We start from the raw sequence: 15,788 nt of genomic DNA on the forward strand, positions 1-15,788 counted from the left end.
GTTCACATGAGCCTGTGCTTTCCCTGTGCAGAACTATATGGAAAGCTGTGGCTTCAAATGCCTTTTCTTTCTTCTGCCTGTTGTGGAAGTGTTGCTATAAGCCCTACATCTATACAGAAAAAGGAGAACCACAATATAACAGTCACAAAATCACAGGCATGTATTGTTCTAGCAGATGCATATTCATATTCCTTAAAGTGAGAAAAACACAGCACTTACTATAGCACTAGAGAAGCAACTTCATGCCAGTTGTTAGTTTATAATAACAACTATCATAGGCGATTGGTAGGGGGTGCGTGTGCCCTCCGTGACGGGGCCGGTGCCTCCCCGATGGCCAATACTGATGCTGTCAGTAGGGCTGGTGCACCCTCTGACAGGGCCGCGGCCGTCAGCAGCTTCTGCGGGTGCCCCCCCAGATTGAGGAGACACCAATCATTCATGACTACTATTAATTATTATGTGTTAGTAATTAATAGTAATCTGGATCGTGTTGTATCTGTTGTGCCATGTGTTATTATAAGCACATATGAAGAAAGCCACTGCCCCAAAAGGGTTTACAGTTTAGTCAGTTTTTCATTCTTCTCCATAAATACCTGAGAAGTCGAGAAGCCAGATGATAATACAGCATGTAAATACGTGCTACAGTTTTGGGGTGCTCAGTTTGCAAAGGCTTTCCCAGAAATAAGCATCCTCTTCCTTGAAAGAAAGAGAGAGGGTTATTTCAAATGTTATAGGACCAGAAAAGACCATTCCTGCCACAGTTGCATCCAAGTTTTTAATAATACTTTCACAACATACGTGGCATCAGAACTGCCAAGAAGGAGGCGGACAAATTTACAGGTGTTACAGATACCCCAGCAGGAGGGAACTGTCTGAGACATTCTCTCATCTTGCAGTGGGTAAATATATGATGCTGTCCCCAAACACTATGAAAATAGTTCTGCAGAATAAAGGTGGTATATTAATTAGATATATACTTAATCACAGAAAATACAGCCAGTATATTCCTGTAAAGCAAACTGGGTAGTAGAGCATCCATGTCATATTCTTCTGTGTGGGATAGCCCACCTTGAAAATGACCTCAAACCTTATGCACTGTAAGGCAGTGCTGAAGCAACTGGGAAAGTCCTGGAGCTGGATAGGGCATGAAGCATATCAAAGATCTGCTGATTTAATTATGAAGTAGATTGATCAGACAATTCAGAAGACGTCGGAATCCTCTTAACTAGAGGGAATGTGTATAACTGAAGGCTGGCAGCTGGGGAAGGGCTGAGGGTCTCATTAATAACAAAGAAATGACAATGACGGGGCAATCATATCTTCTGATTTTTGGTGACAAGGAGATGGGCTACAGAGTTTGGGCCAATTTAAGTTAATTAGGCAGGTCATCTTCTGCCTGTATCTCTACATCCATCTGATTGTTCTTTTCTTTTTGGTTAGTAGAAATCATTTGTATAAATACCTACCTTCCTGTATTTCTAAACAGTGATACCTTCCTAATCCAGGTATCAGTTTATCATGTACACCCCACCACATTGGGACTACACTCCTGAGTCTGTTGCACAAGTGGACCTGTCAAGGCAATCTTAAAGAAATAAATATAGATGTCCACAATGCACTTGTAAAACCAGGTTGCCCCTCTCCATTTATTTCAGTGAGGGCACGATTTGCAGATCTCCATGTAGTCACTCCTGTGGAAACCAGGGGTTTCATAGTTTCATAGTTGGTACGGTCGGAAGGGACCTGAGCAGATCATCAAGTCCAACCCCCTGCCATGGCAGGAAAAAGTACTGGGGTCAAATGACCCGGGCTAGGTGTCTATCTAGCTTCCTCTTAAAGACCCCCAGGGTAGGAGCCAGCACCACTTCACTTGGAAGTCAGTTCCAGATCCTAGCCTCCCTGACAGTGAAGTAGTGCCTCCTGATATCTAGTCTGACTCTACTCTCTGCCAGCTTGTGACCATTATTCCTAGTCATTCCTGGTAGCGCTTGGGGGAACAGGGACTCCTCCATTGCCTGCTGGTCCCCTCTGACTAGTTTGTAACAGGCCACTAGATCACCCCTCAGCCTTCTCTTGTGGAGGCTGAACAGGTTCAGGTCCCATAGCCTCTCCTCGTAGGGCCTGCCCTGCTGCCCCCTGATCATGCGAGCGGCCCTCCTCTGGACCCTCTCCATGTTGTCCATATCCCTCTTGAAGTGCAGCACCAGAACTGGACGCAGTACTCCAGCTGTGGCCTGACCAGTGTCTCATAGAGGGGGAAGATCACCTCCTTGGGCCTGCTTGAGATGCATCTGCGGATGCATGACAAGGTATGGTTGGGCTTCCTGACTGCATCCCCACACTGCTGGCCCATGTTCATCTTGGCATCAGTAATGAGTCCAAGATCCTTTTCTGCCTCTGCACTGATGAGAAGGGAGTTCCCCAGCCTGTAGGTATGATGCAAGTTCTTCCTCCCCAGGTGCATCACTTTGCACTTGTCAGTGTTGAAACCCTCCTGTTCTCATCTGCCCACCCCCGTAACCTGTCTAGGTCTGATTGCAGCCTATTCCTCCCTTCTAGCATGCCTACATCCCCCCACATCTTAGTGTCATCAGCAAATTTGAACAGGGTGCTATTTACCCCCTCATCCAAGTCACTGATGAAGATGTTGACCAGTGCGGGCCCGAGGACCGAGCCCTGGGGGACCCAACTACCCACATCCCTCCAGGTCGAAAATGACCCATCCACCGCCACTCTCTGGGTGCAGTCCTCCAGCCAGTTAGCAACCCATTTGACTGTGTAGGTGTTGACACCACAGTCCCCCCTAGTTTTTTAATGAGAATGGGGTGAGAGACAGAGTCGAAGGCTTTCCGAAAGTCCAGAAAGACTACGTCCACTGCTACCCCTGCATCTAAGGATTTTGTGACCTGGTCATAGAAGGCCACCAGTTTGGTCTGGGGTATTTATGATGTTCTTATGTAAGAACTTGGGTTGTGAGAGATACTATGTGCTATTCATATGGAATAGTTTAATGCTAGGGCTGAGCAAAATTTTGCTGGCTGTTTCATTTCAATGCTGTTTCGACTCATTATGAGCTCGAAATAGTGAAATCAAAACAAAATGAAAGGCTTCAAAACAGCCTTGAAATGAAATGAGGGCAGTTGAAACATTTCGAAAGTTTTGAAGCTGGCCATGCTTGCTGCTATAGAGAAACTAAGGAGAGGGAGGGGGAAGAGGAGGGAAGGAAAGCTCTGATATTGACATGTGTAGCTGGCCAGTGACTGTGATCCTTCTCTGAGGTCCCTTCCAATCCCAGTGTTCTGGGGGAGGATGGAAAAACAGCATAAAAACCATTGTTTGAACTGAGCTTTCTCTGTGCCTTCACACTTACAAGTGACACAAGTTTTGCTCTGAACAGTTTGAGGTGCAGTTTCCCAGAAGCACTGCACCTATCTCCTTGAAACATAGCAGGCATCATGGCCTTAGCAGGGACTAGCATTCCTGCAGTTTTCATCCTGCTGCACCTTACCACACACACAGTCACACATGTCATGAGTTGTGCTTGTTAGCACCTTGAGGTGCAGTTCCCAGAAACCCCTGCACCTATCTCCTTGAAAGCTGGCAGGCTTCATAGCCTCAGCAGGCCCTACCATCCCTTCAGTTTTCACCTTGCTGTGCCTTAACACACACATGACATGAGTTTTGCTTGTCAGCAGCTTGAGGTGCAGTTTCCCAGAACCCCCTGCACCTACCTCCTTGAAACGTGGCAGGCTTCATGGCCTCAGAAGGGGCTGCCATCCCTGCAGATTTCCTCCAAATCCAGCAAGAAATGAGAGTTTTATAGGCAGTTTTGTGCTTCCCCATTTTGGCCTATGGATGAAACATTGAAACACCAGTGAAACAGTTTCGACAAAATTAAATGAAACAGTGCTTTTGAAACTAAATGACACTTGAAACGAAACACTATTTCATTGAAACAGAAGTCTGAACGAAATGGTGCTGTTTCACACAGCCCTATTTGATGCCTCTTTCCTAAATGCATCAACCTTTTTCCTTTCTGTGTTTCTGAAACAGAGCTAATGATTTGTAATGCAGGAAGCCAAACAGGTAGTTTTTAAAACTAAAGAGACACCTTCTGCTTCCAAATCACACTTCTTCCCAAAGTTGTTATACCTCAGTTTTTACAAGATTACCGTAACTGAAAGAGATCTGAGCAAAAAATATTTGTCTCTGTTTTTCCAGTTTGTTTACTTGGTATGTTTGACAGTGCTTTATGTTTTGTCAGTTTCGCTTGCACCTGTACAGCCACTCCGTTTTTTTTACCAACATTTGTTTTGCACAGTAACAGAGAAGAGAGAGACATTTTCAGGAGAGGAGAGGAATGTGATTGTACAAAAACACAAACACTGGCAGTGTGACTTGGGGATAGGAGTAGGACATGAAACTACTTTTAATACTTTTTTAATTGGCTTGATTTTGGGTTGATGGCACTCCTCCAGCATCTCATTCATTTATACAGAACTATAGTGATTTGACAGGGAAAGGATCCTTTATTTTATGTCTTGTATCTGCAGGTAAGACTTCCTGCTTCTAACAATGACTGTCAGCAGCTGCCTTAGGTGAACTGGTTCAGAACATGGTTAAGCTGTACCTGTAGCCAGTCAGGACTGTTTCAGTTTAGTGGTTGGGATTCATCTACAGATACTGAAATGTGAGACTTGTAGGTAACTTTAGTAAAGGTCAGGCATATTCCCTGCCACGGCAGTAACTTTCTCAAGCAACTCCAGCTCTGATGGATTATAAGGTAAATTGCAGCTGCTCAGTCTCAGGGAGAAGCAGACCCTTTCAGCAAGCAGTGCCAAGCATATTAACAGCAAAAATCTGGGTTTTTTCCCTATCTGCATCAGACTTTCTTCAGTGCCACAAAATGAGACAGAAGCACAGCCTGGGTCGTGTTTATATTTGTTACCTTACAGTTTGTACAAGTGTACAGATAGGAAGCATGGCTCACTTCCCCATCCTAGAGTGGTGGCATAGGAGATAATGGGAACTTTTAAAGAACGGATCTAAACAGAAACCTTGCAGTTCAGCCGAGTAATTTGTTCATGACATACGGTTGACTCATTTGTATGTTTGGATTTCTTTCCGCCTATGCTGGGCTTCAGTGGGTTTCTTTAATCCAGCTCCCATGAAGAAAACAGTTAAATATGATTAGGCTTCAGTCTCATGTGTGGTGTACATGTGTGTGTTTTCTCCAATAATACTATTGTAAGTAGGGAACTGAGTACTGCAACAGAACAGGAAGTTCAATAATATTGTTGCCAATAGTGTTGTATGGCATGCCTGAGAACAGTTTCTCCAGTATAAAATTGAATTAGAAATTCAAATATGCTTTGAACTGTGTTATGAAAATTGTGAAACTGCATGAAATCTTCTGTGCTTGACAGCTAACCATAACAATTAGGTAATTAAATCATATGGAAATCTCAAGCTCTAGGCAAATCCTATTTGGGGACATGCATTTCCTTTTTGGTACTGATGCTCTGAAATATGTTCCTGAAGTAGAAGTGCATGATGGGTACCGTAGTCTCTACTGTGGGGCTGGAGGGTCGAAGTACCCAGTCTGGGTTCTTTGTCTGCTAGTCAGGGGTGTATTAGGAACATCCAGAAAACATGGAGTGAATTTCTTGTTTAATGGGTGCTTCACCTTGTAATATTAATGTTCTTTTAACAAAGGATTTTTTCTGATGATGTTTCCTAAGAATGCTATTTAAAAAACCAAACATACAGAAATGTCATGATGTCACTCTGACTCTTAAGTTGAGCCTTCAGCAAGGCTGGGACCCTGTAGATCCGTACCACAGAAACCTTCCAAAGGAACTAATAGACTAACTGGTAGAATTAGGGACTGGAGGGTGGGGAACAGGGTATTCATTTTGCTTGATGGTCTTGCAGCTTTTAATTGCAGCAGAGGAGTGAGGAGACTGTGAGGACTCTTGGTTCAGTTCCAGCTTCTGGAGGAAATATGTTTCAGGGGTGTTAGATGATTCTGTCCCTGTGACCCTAGAAAGTACCAGTCCTTTGTACATGCCCCGTCCTTTGTCCTAACAACTTCCTGGAAGATCTGAGTTCTCAAATCTAGGTCATGTGTACCACAGCATACTTGTTCCTCTCAGGTCACCCTCCTATAATGCCTATCACTATGTTAAATCTGGATACTGATCCCACACTGAGTAATTGTGCATACAAAAGGGCTTTAAAATGATCCTGTTTGTAATTTTGTACATGAAAACTTCAGACTTCCAAGCACTGTTATAAACAAGGAATAATTCCAAGCTCCATCATCATTGCTGCTGCTACTACTAATCTTGCATCTACCAACTTCTGCTCTATCTTTGCCTCCTCCAGTTTTGAAATAACACATTCTGTCTGTCAAAGGCGATCAGTACGGGGAACCTAAAACATTCTTGTTACAGAGCCCACGTCCATGTCCGTGCAGTCCAGTACAGTTAAGGGGGAGGCTGCGCACTCAGATCTGAGAAGTCAATAGTAGTGCATTGACTGTTCTCTTTGAATCCCTACCCTGACTGGCAGGATGACCAGTGCCAAGGCAGCTTTCTGTCTCTGATTTTTCTGACATTCCTTGGAGTCTTTCTAAATCAGTATCTAAGAAGATATTCCTAAGTCCACTTGCACATTAACTTGCAAGATAGGGGGATTATAGCATTGCTTTGAAGTCATGCTGTTAATGCTTTATGTAAAGAATAATGTTTTTGCTGAATAGATTGCTGATCCAGATAGAGCTTATGGATCAAAGGTTCAAGCCAGTGTGAAGGGCCTAACTCCTAACACTTTGAAAACTAGGACAGTATCTCCTAAGTCAAGAACATTGCTAACAGAAGTGCTGTCATGCCTGCCTAGACCCAAAATGGACTTCATAGACAGAACCTTCATTACTGTTTTATAGCTTGTGACATACAGAAAGCTGGAAAAGGGAGGCCGTAGGCTTACCATAGGAACTTAATAACATCTAACTTCTGAGAGGGGCATTATACCCGCAATTCTACTTTTAATAATGTTGAGAAGCATTCACTACTGAGATAGATGGTAACTCTTCATAGATACACTCTCTTCTCTCTCCAGCATTGCACACACAACAAGGGATATTTGGAAATTCTTACATGCACTTGGAGAAGGGCATACACATGTATTCATGTCACTGGGAAAATGGAAAGAACTTATACTGTTCCTGTCCATAGCATGTTAGGGGGCCAGTGTAATTTTGCAACATTTTCTGGTTGATTTGTGTTATATTATGGAAAATTAAATCTTGAAGGGCAGTTCCAAGGTTCTTTGTTTAAAGGAAATAAAATATTGGATGAGCTTCCATGTTGTTAAATGTTTTAGGTGTGCAAATAAAAAGATGTTTTGTTCAGTGCCTGCCCATGCAAACTCACTTTGGGTCTTATAGCTAAGGAAGGTTCTTTACTTCTTGAGTGATGATTTCTGCCATCAGGGATTTAGTAAAATCCACGCATCCTCTTACCTTCAAGTTATGGATTCAGTGAACCTGGTGCATTGCCATCACTTTCAAAGTATCTGAGTGAGTGTAACTAGCTCTGGGATTTAGCATTTGGTTCATAGTTCTGTTTGTAATGTACAGAGAGAGGACAATCCAATTAACTCAACCTTAGCCAGTTTGGCTTTGCAACATTAACATGAGTAAAATGTATTAAAATTTATGTGTGTTGCTGAAGTGAGTTTGGAGGCTGGGTATGCACAGAGAGCACATCTCTCAAGAAAGAGCGTGTCATTTTTCATGGTTAGTTTTCAGAGAACCACATTGTGAAGGTTGTTTCTTGTCTATTACAAATAATTGCATATATTCCATTATATAATACTAATGAGCATGTTCTTAGTTCATCATTTAAGAAATTGAAAACTTTCCCTGGAGAAGGGATTGCATTCCAGGTTTCACACTTCACTTCTGTGATGTCTTCTAAGTACTGTATAAAACACTCACGAGGGCGCTGACAGACGTGGGGAGGGGGAATGCGCTTTACCAGAAAAAGCAGCGTGTTACTTTGACCCAGCTCTGCAAAGTTCATATAGATCAGGAGTTTCAGCAGGGCTGTTTGTGTTTTTAGCTAAAGCTGATTCAACCAGCTATTAGATTAAAGTGCCAAAATGTCCCACTAAAGCACCTGATATATACAGACATTGGGAAAGCTGGGTACAACTAACATGCTGCCTTTTCTGGGCATGTGCTGGGCTCGGTGCGGGAGCACACTGAGTTTAAAGTGCTGGGCTTTTTTTTGCACATCTGCAAGCAACACATGCCTAAATGCATGATATATGCAAAATGGAACGATGTCCCTTAGTGTGCCAGCTTCTAGCACTCTTGCTATTATTCAGCACAAGGCAGGAAGCTCTTTATTGATATTTCACACATGCTGGCTAATGCTTCATTGAACAGATTAGAAAGGTTTCAGGCCCCACAGAGGTACATGCTGAAACTGGTGCCAGACACACTACAGTGTAATGAAGTCAACACGTTCTGTTTGTCAGTTTGCTGCTGGAAGTCAGAAACATGCTTCAGAAGTTAATCGAATTTGTGCTCTTTCCTCCCCTTCTTGTTGAAATAACACTTACAGGTAAAGTTAAAAGGGAAAAAAGGGTACATTCAGCTGTAGGGCTGTTTATCCAAAGCTACTTCTGAGCACTACGATGTATTCAGTTGCTAGGGATGTTAGTCAGGCAGAGAAAATTGAAGTTGATTTCTTTTGTACAACAGCTGCAGAACCAGGAGGTGCTGAGGGCAATGATGAAGAAAGCAGAGCTGGAAATCAATGGCAAAGTAATTGAAACAGTGAAGAGGCTGGAGGATCCTGTGCAGCGACAGCGCAACCTGGTGGAGCAAGAAAGGCAAAAATACCTTAATGAAGAAGAGAAGACTGTGAAGAAGCTATGGTAGGTGGAAAATCCTCCTCATGCCTTGTTGTTTGTGCTTCGTTTTCTCATCTGTAAATGTTAACTTCTCCATTGACTTCATAGGGGCTACTCCTGTGAGCGAGATCTACATACCATGCACGCTTTTTCACCTGTCATCATTCTTTGCCCTCTAGGGCTTGGAACAAACATTCAAAAAGCCTGGGCCTGAATTGATTCAAATCTTTGCAGGTTAATCTAAGCTACCTAGGCTGAATTAATTTGCAACTGCACAGACATCCCAGAAATGCAGGCACATGCCTGCAGTGGCTCAGGTTAAAGGGTGCTAGAGCAGCCCTCCCCTCCCCTTCCCTTCCCTTCCTTTCCCTTCCCTTCCCTTCCCTTCCAAAGTACTGAGCTGGGGGACGGGGGGCCTCCCCCCACTCCCTTCTGACCAGCCCAGCCGGGAATTGATAACAATGTTTATCACCCCTAACTCAGTGTTTATCACCCCATTAAGAAAATAACAGAGGGACAGTACCAGCTACCTGTTGATTCTGGCTCTGTCCCCTCTCCACAGCATGAATTGTAGCCAGCATGTGGTCTTCTAGCTAATGCTGTGCATCTGTGTAAGGCAGAGGGGATGGAGCAATCTCTGCTCAGCAGGGAGTGGGGAGCAGGGGGAAGCCAGGCAGATGCCTGCAGTCTCTGCTGAGCTCTAACCAGACAGTAGAGGGGAGGGGCCAGCCCTGCTGTGGAGCAGAAAGCCCCACCCCGCCCAGCCCAGAGAGCATGCCGGGATGCTGGGAGGCTCTGGTTTAACCAGCAAAGGGGTCTGTGACAGACATTGCATAGACTGGTTTGAGCCAAATCCATTAAGTCTGATACTACATTCAACCATGTTTATCTTAAACCTGTTTCAGCCATTTTCAAACTAGTTTATGTTCACTGAACATCTGTTTTGTTATAGGTTTAAGCCAGTTTCTGATCACTTAAAACCATTTATATGTAATGTCTGCCTCTAGCCTATTTCTATAATTGTTTTTAAGGGACAATCTACAAACAAGTGGCCTCTGGCTGTGGGTTCTTTGTAACTGGTCTCAGTACTGATGAACAAATCCCACACCTATCATTTGATTCAGTTTTTAAATGTCCCCATCCATCTGCCCCCTATGCTCCCTTATGCTCATGCCGAGCACCACCCCCTAAGTCAGATATTCAGTACAATGTTATATTAATAGGAGAGGAGGGGAAACACTAGCATTTCCTTGAGAAATGTTTTGGTATGGAATTGGAGAGAGAACAGAGGGAATAATGAGTTTGAAGTTAAGTGTAGAGCAGAGTGATTACTGAGCTGTTCTGTGGAGTGGGCATTAGTGATATAGGACTTTGAAAGACTTGAACAGGAAAAACAAAGTTTTAATTAAAATCAGTGATGTCAATATCTTTCTGACCCTTATACACCGAGACCCTCCAGGTGCAAATCTGGAGTTAGAGAAACACCTGCAGGTTGCTTATAAGTAAAGATGTTTCTCAAAGAGTCTTTTTTTTCAATGCTGCAGCTTAATGAGGTGGATGATGTCCAGTTGTTTGTTACAGCTTTTGCTCTAACAATTATGCATGGGGCCTAAGATCAATCTGAAATCAGTGGATGGTCTAAGTAGTTCTAACGTTTACACTTTGTAAGATACAATGTAATTCATTATTTTTCACTACTGAGCCTAATTTATATTTAGCTGCAACTGAAAAATTGCTCCGTTACGTACAGAAGAATTTTAAAATCAGTTTCTCTCTGGAAACATTAATCAAAGTACTCTACCAATATAAGGAGTGCTGGTATTTATAAACAACAAGGGAAAGTGAATCTTTTATGTTAATCTATGGGGTGTCAAGTAACTCATATTTATAACAAAACAGTAATTATAAAGAATAACTTTACTCAAAACAGTAATTGTAAAGAATAACTTTACTGGGAATTGATAATGTAACATACTGGGGTACATGTTGAAGTAAATGAGCATGCAGTCCTAAATAAACTACAGTCACTGCACTCTCCTACTATTCTCCTGTTTGGTAGTGTAGTCACCTGTTGCACATTATCTAAATCCTGGGTAGTGTTCTCTGAGGGGAGGATCTCTGTGGCACTTACTTAGAAAAGTGCTTCATAGAGTGGATCACTGGTTGGGGTCATGTGCTACTGCATTCATTCGTACAAATAGGCAGTTAAAATTCTCCTTTCTGATTGCTATGCAGAGCCATAGAGTTTGGAATACATCCCATATGTAGAACCCTTCTGACTCTATTACACCTCCACTCCACGATCCAAGTAAGGTCTCATGAAGGAAGATTATACAGATTTGCAGTGCAGCCAAGAGACCATGGACTGAAGAGGAGAATTTATTCTTTAGTGCATAGAATGGAGAGTCTTAGGCCTCTAACAGGTATTCATATCTAGTAGTGGAAATTGCTTAGAAATCTTTATGAGGGAGAGAGCAGTACAGGCATTTAACCTATGATCCTCATCTGGGGAAGGTTTGGGCATCAGCAGCAGCTCTAGTCCTTTCCCAGACAGGTCCAGGAGGAGACAAATAGTGCCCCCCTCCATCTCCCACTGCTCTGCAGACCAGGGACCCAAGTTCTGAGGGGCAGACAGGGAGCAAGGAGGAGCTCTTCTACTCCCCTCCCAGACAGGTCTGGGAAAGGACTAAAGCAGCCACTGAAGACTAGAGCAGCCACTGGGCTGGGGAATAGGCAGAGGGCTTTGACCTGCTGCTCCACTCCCTTTCCAGACCAGACTGGGAAGGGAGCATACAAGAATTCTTTCTTGAGTGAGTTTCTTCCAAGTTGGCATCCGGGTGATCTTTCTCCCAGAGGGGGTATGCTTCCTCCCCATCCCTGTCCTTCCTTCCCAGAGAAATTAACTGAATGCTCATACACTTATGGTTCTATTGAAAGAACGGTAATTTTCCTAGTAGAAATAAGAAATATAGGGCTCTTATAGATGTGCATGGAGCCTGCTCCGACACGCTGGAAATCCAGCGTGTTGGAGCAGACTCAATTAATCAGGCATGGAAATTGATGCCTCAGCCTTCTGTGTCTTGTATATCAGCATTCCCGTGCATCCCTGTGTTCAAAAAATGGTGGTGGGGGGCTTTGAAATAAAATGTGTTTGATGACTTTTAGTTGAACCGACCCACCATCATTTTTTCAGCATGGGAATGCTGATACACGTGACATGTGGCCACTTTTAATTGGCGCAGCTCGCTAATTAAAGTGTTTGCGCTGCATCTCAGAGCACATGTAAAAATGCCCATAATGCCTGTACATGATCTTAGTCATTCCCTTGAAAATGTAGAATCAGCATTTTCTGTCCATCCTAAATATTAAAATATGGAATTGTAGTGAATAGTAGCTTAATACTAGTTCAGCCCTTTTGGAGACGTATTCAAACATGTATGCAAACCTGTTAGAAATTTTCCTTAATTGTTTCCAATGGGACTGTTCAGTAACATTACTCCGATGCCTACATAGTAGAAGGATCAAACCAAAAGAGAGAAATAATGTGATAAGACACATCCAGCGTGCTTTGGTCTAAGCAGCTTGTGGCTGTTAGTAATGAAGCTCATACATCACAAAATTACTCCTCAGATGTCAGTTGGTAACATCAGAGAAAGATTAACTTTCTATAAAAAAAAGCTTTGCAATTAAGCTGATACCACTTTACAGATACATGTGGGTACATAGAAACAGGAAAAGGAAAGTACCCTTTTTAGTCTTTTAATTATTGTTTCTTTGATCCCTCCTAAACATAGATTTGTTTCCTCATGGACAGTATTTCAGGGTTTACACTACATTTGTAAAAATGCAGTAAGAACGTGGAATATGAAAACCTCTCTTCACTTGAATTAGATAATAGCAAACATTCTTCTCTGCTACACTGAACAGAGCTAACAAAACAAGCATCTTGGCAATTTCATATTTCATATGAGAAATAATTTTAGACCAACTCCTGCCATTTTTCTCTTAGCACCAGTAAAATTGAGCCTATTTATATAAAAGATGAATTGGCACTGCATCTCAGTTATCGCCATCACAGATGTCTAGTGAAAGCCCAGGAAGCACTCTTAAGCAGATAACTTCCTTGAAAACATACAGAAGACACAGTCCACCTTAAGCAAATAACTTTGCCCATGAAGCAATATACTCTCAGGCAAAAGTCTTAAGGAAGTTCTTTTGGATAAGACAATGCCTTGTTTTGGATGTCAGATACTAAATATCAGCCTTAAGCTTCACTGGGCACAAACTGGAAAAACCTGCCATGATGGTGACATTTATATGAAAGGTATATTTTAAAAAGATATATTTTAATCTATAAAAGACTAATAAACACCTTTATTTTATTATATTTATATGCTGCACTTCCCAACAAAGGCTTAGCGTAGCTTACAATAAGAGACAAGTAGAATACTGAAAAAAATATAGTAAAGTGGGATAATATCACATGTTCGGGGTGTTCATTTGTTAGATAAAGCATGCATATTTATTTTGTGAAAGGAAGTGAGATTTTGGAATTAGAATTTAATATTAGAATTTCTGTAGTTCACACTAATTTTGAATGATGTTCTGCAGTATCTGGAAGCATCTGTGATTGAAATACACTTCATGAGATGGGCTTTACTACTACTTAAAATCTCTGCTTCTGCTATGCAGATTTTCCAGGGAAAAGTCCTGATTGGAAAGTGAGTGAGAAATGTGATGGAATTTAGTTTCCATCATTCTCAAGGGCTTTTCTTACTATGGTGAGCTTGTGTAACATTTTCTTTCTGTTGCATTTTTATTAACTGTGAGCCAAAATCACTATCCTCTCTTTGTGCTTCTCAAATATATTTCTAAATATGTTTGCTTTCAAATATTTAATGCTTTCAAATATTTAATGTGATAGGTTATTGTCTCCTAATTCAGTTAGTAAATATATGTGTTAGTTGCCAGTGTAAGGCATATTTTTATAACACAATTTTACCTTTTTAGAAATAGTATATAACAGCACTTACCATGTTGTGAGAATTTGATACACTTTTCATAATTCTAATATTGTAAGAGCCTTAATCTGTCAGCCCATAACGCTTTATTCGCATTCTGATTGGCTGACAACCAACCAACCAGAGTGTGAAGAAGTGTTCGGACAGGAAGTAGTGGTGCCACGGAGCACTGCCACGATGGGGGCACAGGGGACAGAGCGGGGTGGGGGGGGCGAGACCAGCTGTTCGGGCTTGGGCTCCCCCCTCACCCTGCTCCCTTGAGGCAGCAGCAGTGGAGCGGATGGAATGGGGGTGGGGCAGGCCAGCAGCACTAGCCACCAGCGCTGGCCTCAGCCCGGCCCTTCCCCCTGCTGTCATCACTATGTGCAGGGCCAACGCGGGCCGACGCCATGGCGGTGTGGGGAGGAGTGGGCCTGACGTGGGTGGGGGGAGGGGAGGAATGGGCCCAGGCCCAACGTGGCGGGGAATGGTCTGGGGAGATTACCTGGTTCATCGCTGTGAAGTGCAGCGATCCCTGTGACAAGCTGCTGCAGAAGGGGCTCCTGATCTTCGGGGTGTTGTTCTCTGTGCTGGTGCAGGAGGCCTTCCACTTCCTCTACTACAAGCTCCTTAGGTAGGGACCTGGGGTGGGGAAAGAAAAGATAACTTACTGGAAATAAAATCCTCACAGCGCTGTGGTGCAGGTGCGCAGCCTACCTGGGGGAAGGGCGGGCGCTGCTGGCATGAGAGGGAGGCCAAGATGACTGCTGCCCAAACCCCACACTGCTGATTGTCTGAAAGGACTGCTTGGTGTGCAACCCGGCTCCTCTCCACCAATTGGCAGTGAGGGGTGGGGCCACATGACAGAGAGACAGCCCTCATAGTCAATCAGTGGTGAGGGGCTGGGCCACCAGGGCCCCTTGGCCAATCAGAGACATGGGGGGAGAAGGAAACTTGCTGCAGTCAGCCCACGAAAATGGGGACAGCCCTACACACTACCTGCCAAATCGACTGGCTGCCTCTTCAAGTTGGGTAGACCTCTATGTATAGGGCGTACACATATAATATTTACAACATAACAGCTACAGCATACTCCCAAATAGCAGCCCACCTTCCCCTTGTTCATTTGTCCATACTCTCTATCTCATCTGTGTTTCTGCAAGGCTTCATTTCCCTTGTCAGTACTTCACAAAATATCAAAACCATTTAAATATCAGGAATGAATCTGATGTATTTAATATGTAGTCAAATGTGGAAGGCGTTTTAAAAGTGTAGCCATATGTACACTGGACTGATCTGATTCCAGTCTAGGGAGCCAAACAGCAGAAGAGGGGAGGAAAAGGCATCCTGGAGTCATAGGCCAAGTACAGACATTCAGAAAGCCTCTGCCAGAAGCACTAAACATTGCTCTTCACTTAAAGTGCTGGAAGTGAATGGTTTTTGTACTGAAAATTGACCCCAGGAAGCCCTTTTTTGTTTTTGCATTCTGAGAAGTAGAGAGGAGAAAAGGGAACAAAAAATACCTCATCTCCTCTCTAGAAGTCTTCCTTTATATCCTGTCTATCTGACCATGTCAAAAGCAAGCCAAAAGAGCAGCAAAATACTCCATGCTTCCTGCTTTCTTCCCATTCTGACCTGGAGACAGTCCAGGTCCTTAATGTAATGCTTGAGGTCACCGCTGACATAATGCCCAGACACATAGGATCATAGGAAAGAAAGGCTGGAAGGGACTTCACAAGGTCATCTATGTGAGAAGCTGCCTTTCTGATCCTTGCTCAGGAAGATAGCTATACTTGCTAGGAGCACTGAGGTTGTTTTTGTTCAAAGTGATGGTCGTAGCAGCTGGTACCAGGACTTTGTCAA

General features: G+C 43.2%; 2 protein-coding genes across 24 annotated transcripts in view; one reads left to right on the top strand and one right to left on the bottom strand.

The window, feature by feature from the left end:
• On the bottom strand, window positions 1–14,714 carry LOC149864998 (uncharacterized). The gene is made up of 5 exons (XM_090047358.1): window positions 14,643–14,714; window positions 14,431–14,567; window positions 3,732–3,849; window positions 594–696; window positions 1–109 (listed from the first exon to the last, which is right to left on the bottom strand). The coding sequence occupies exons 2-5, from the start codon at window positions 14,437–14,439 to the stop codon at window positions 34–36; spliced, it is 306 nt and encodes a 101-aa protein (XP_089903484.1). The 5' UTR covers window positions 14,440–14,567; window positions 14,643–14,714; the 3' UTR covers window positions 1–33.
• The window catches only part of KIAA1217 (KIAA1217 ortholog), a 684,182-nt gene that overhangs the window by 635,589 nt on the left and 32,805 nt on the right, over window positions 1–15,788 (top strand). For all 23 annotated transcript variants that reach the window (XR_016442337.1, XR_016442336.1, XM_090047343.1 and 20 more), the window contains one exon: window positions 8,774–8,949. Coding sequence is in view for 21 of the 23 variants with exons in the window: in XM_090047343.1 (XP_089903469.1) it covers window positions 8,774–8,949 (176 nt within the window). In the remaining 2 variants the exon portion in view is untranslated. The remainder of the gene's footprint in view (window positions 1–8,773; window positions 8,950–15,788) is intronic.

Source organism: Crocodylus siamensis, chromosome 5, assembly GCF_052110815.1.
Source record: "Crocodylus siamensis isolate JL-2025a chromosome 5, ASM5211081v1, whole genome shotgun sequence".
Lineage (NCBI taxonomy): Eukaryota > Metazoa > Chordata > Crocodylia > Crocodylidae > Crocodylus > Crocodylus siamensis.

Bases quoted from the DNA above. Each gene is read 5' to 3' on its own strand.
- LOC149864998 (XM_090047358.1), bottom strand. The intron at 697-3,731 runs GTAGGTGCAGGG...CTTTCTTTCAAG, and splicing joins GCCTGCCACGTTTCAAGGAG to GAAGAGGATGCTTATTTCTG. The intron at 110-593 runs GTATTTATGGAG...TTTTCTGTATAG, and splicing joins CTGGCTTCTCGACTTCTCAG to ATGTAGGGCTTATAGCAACA.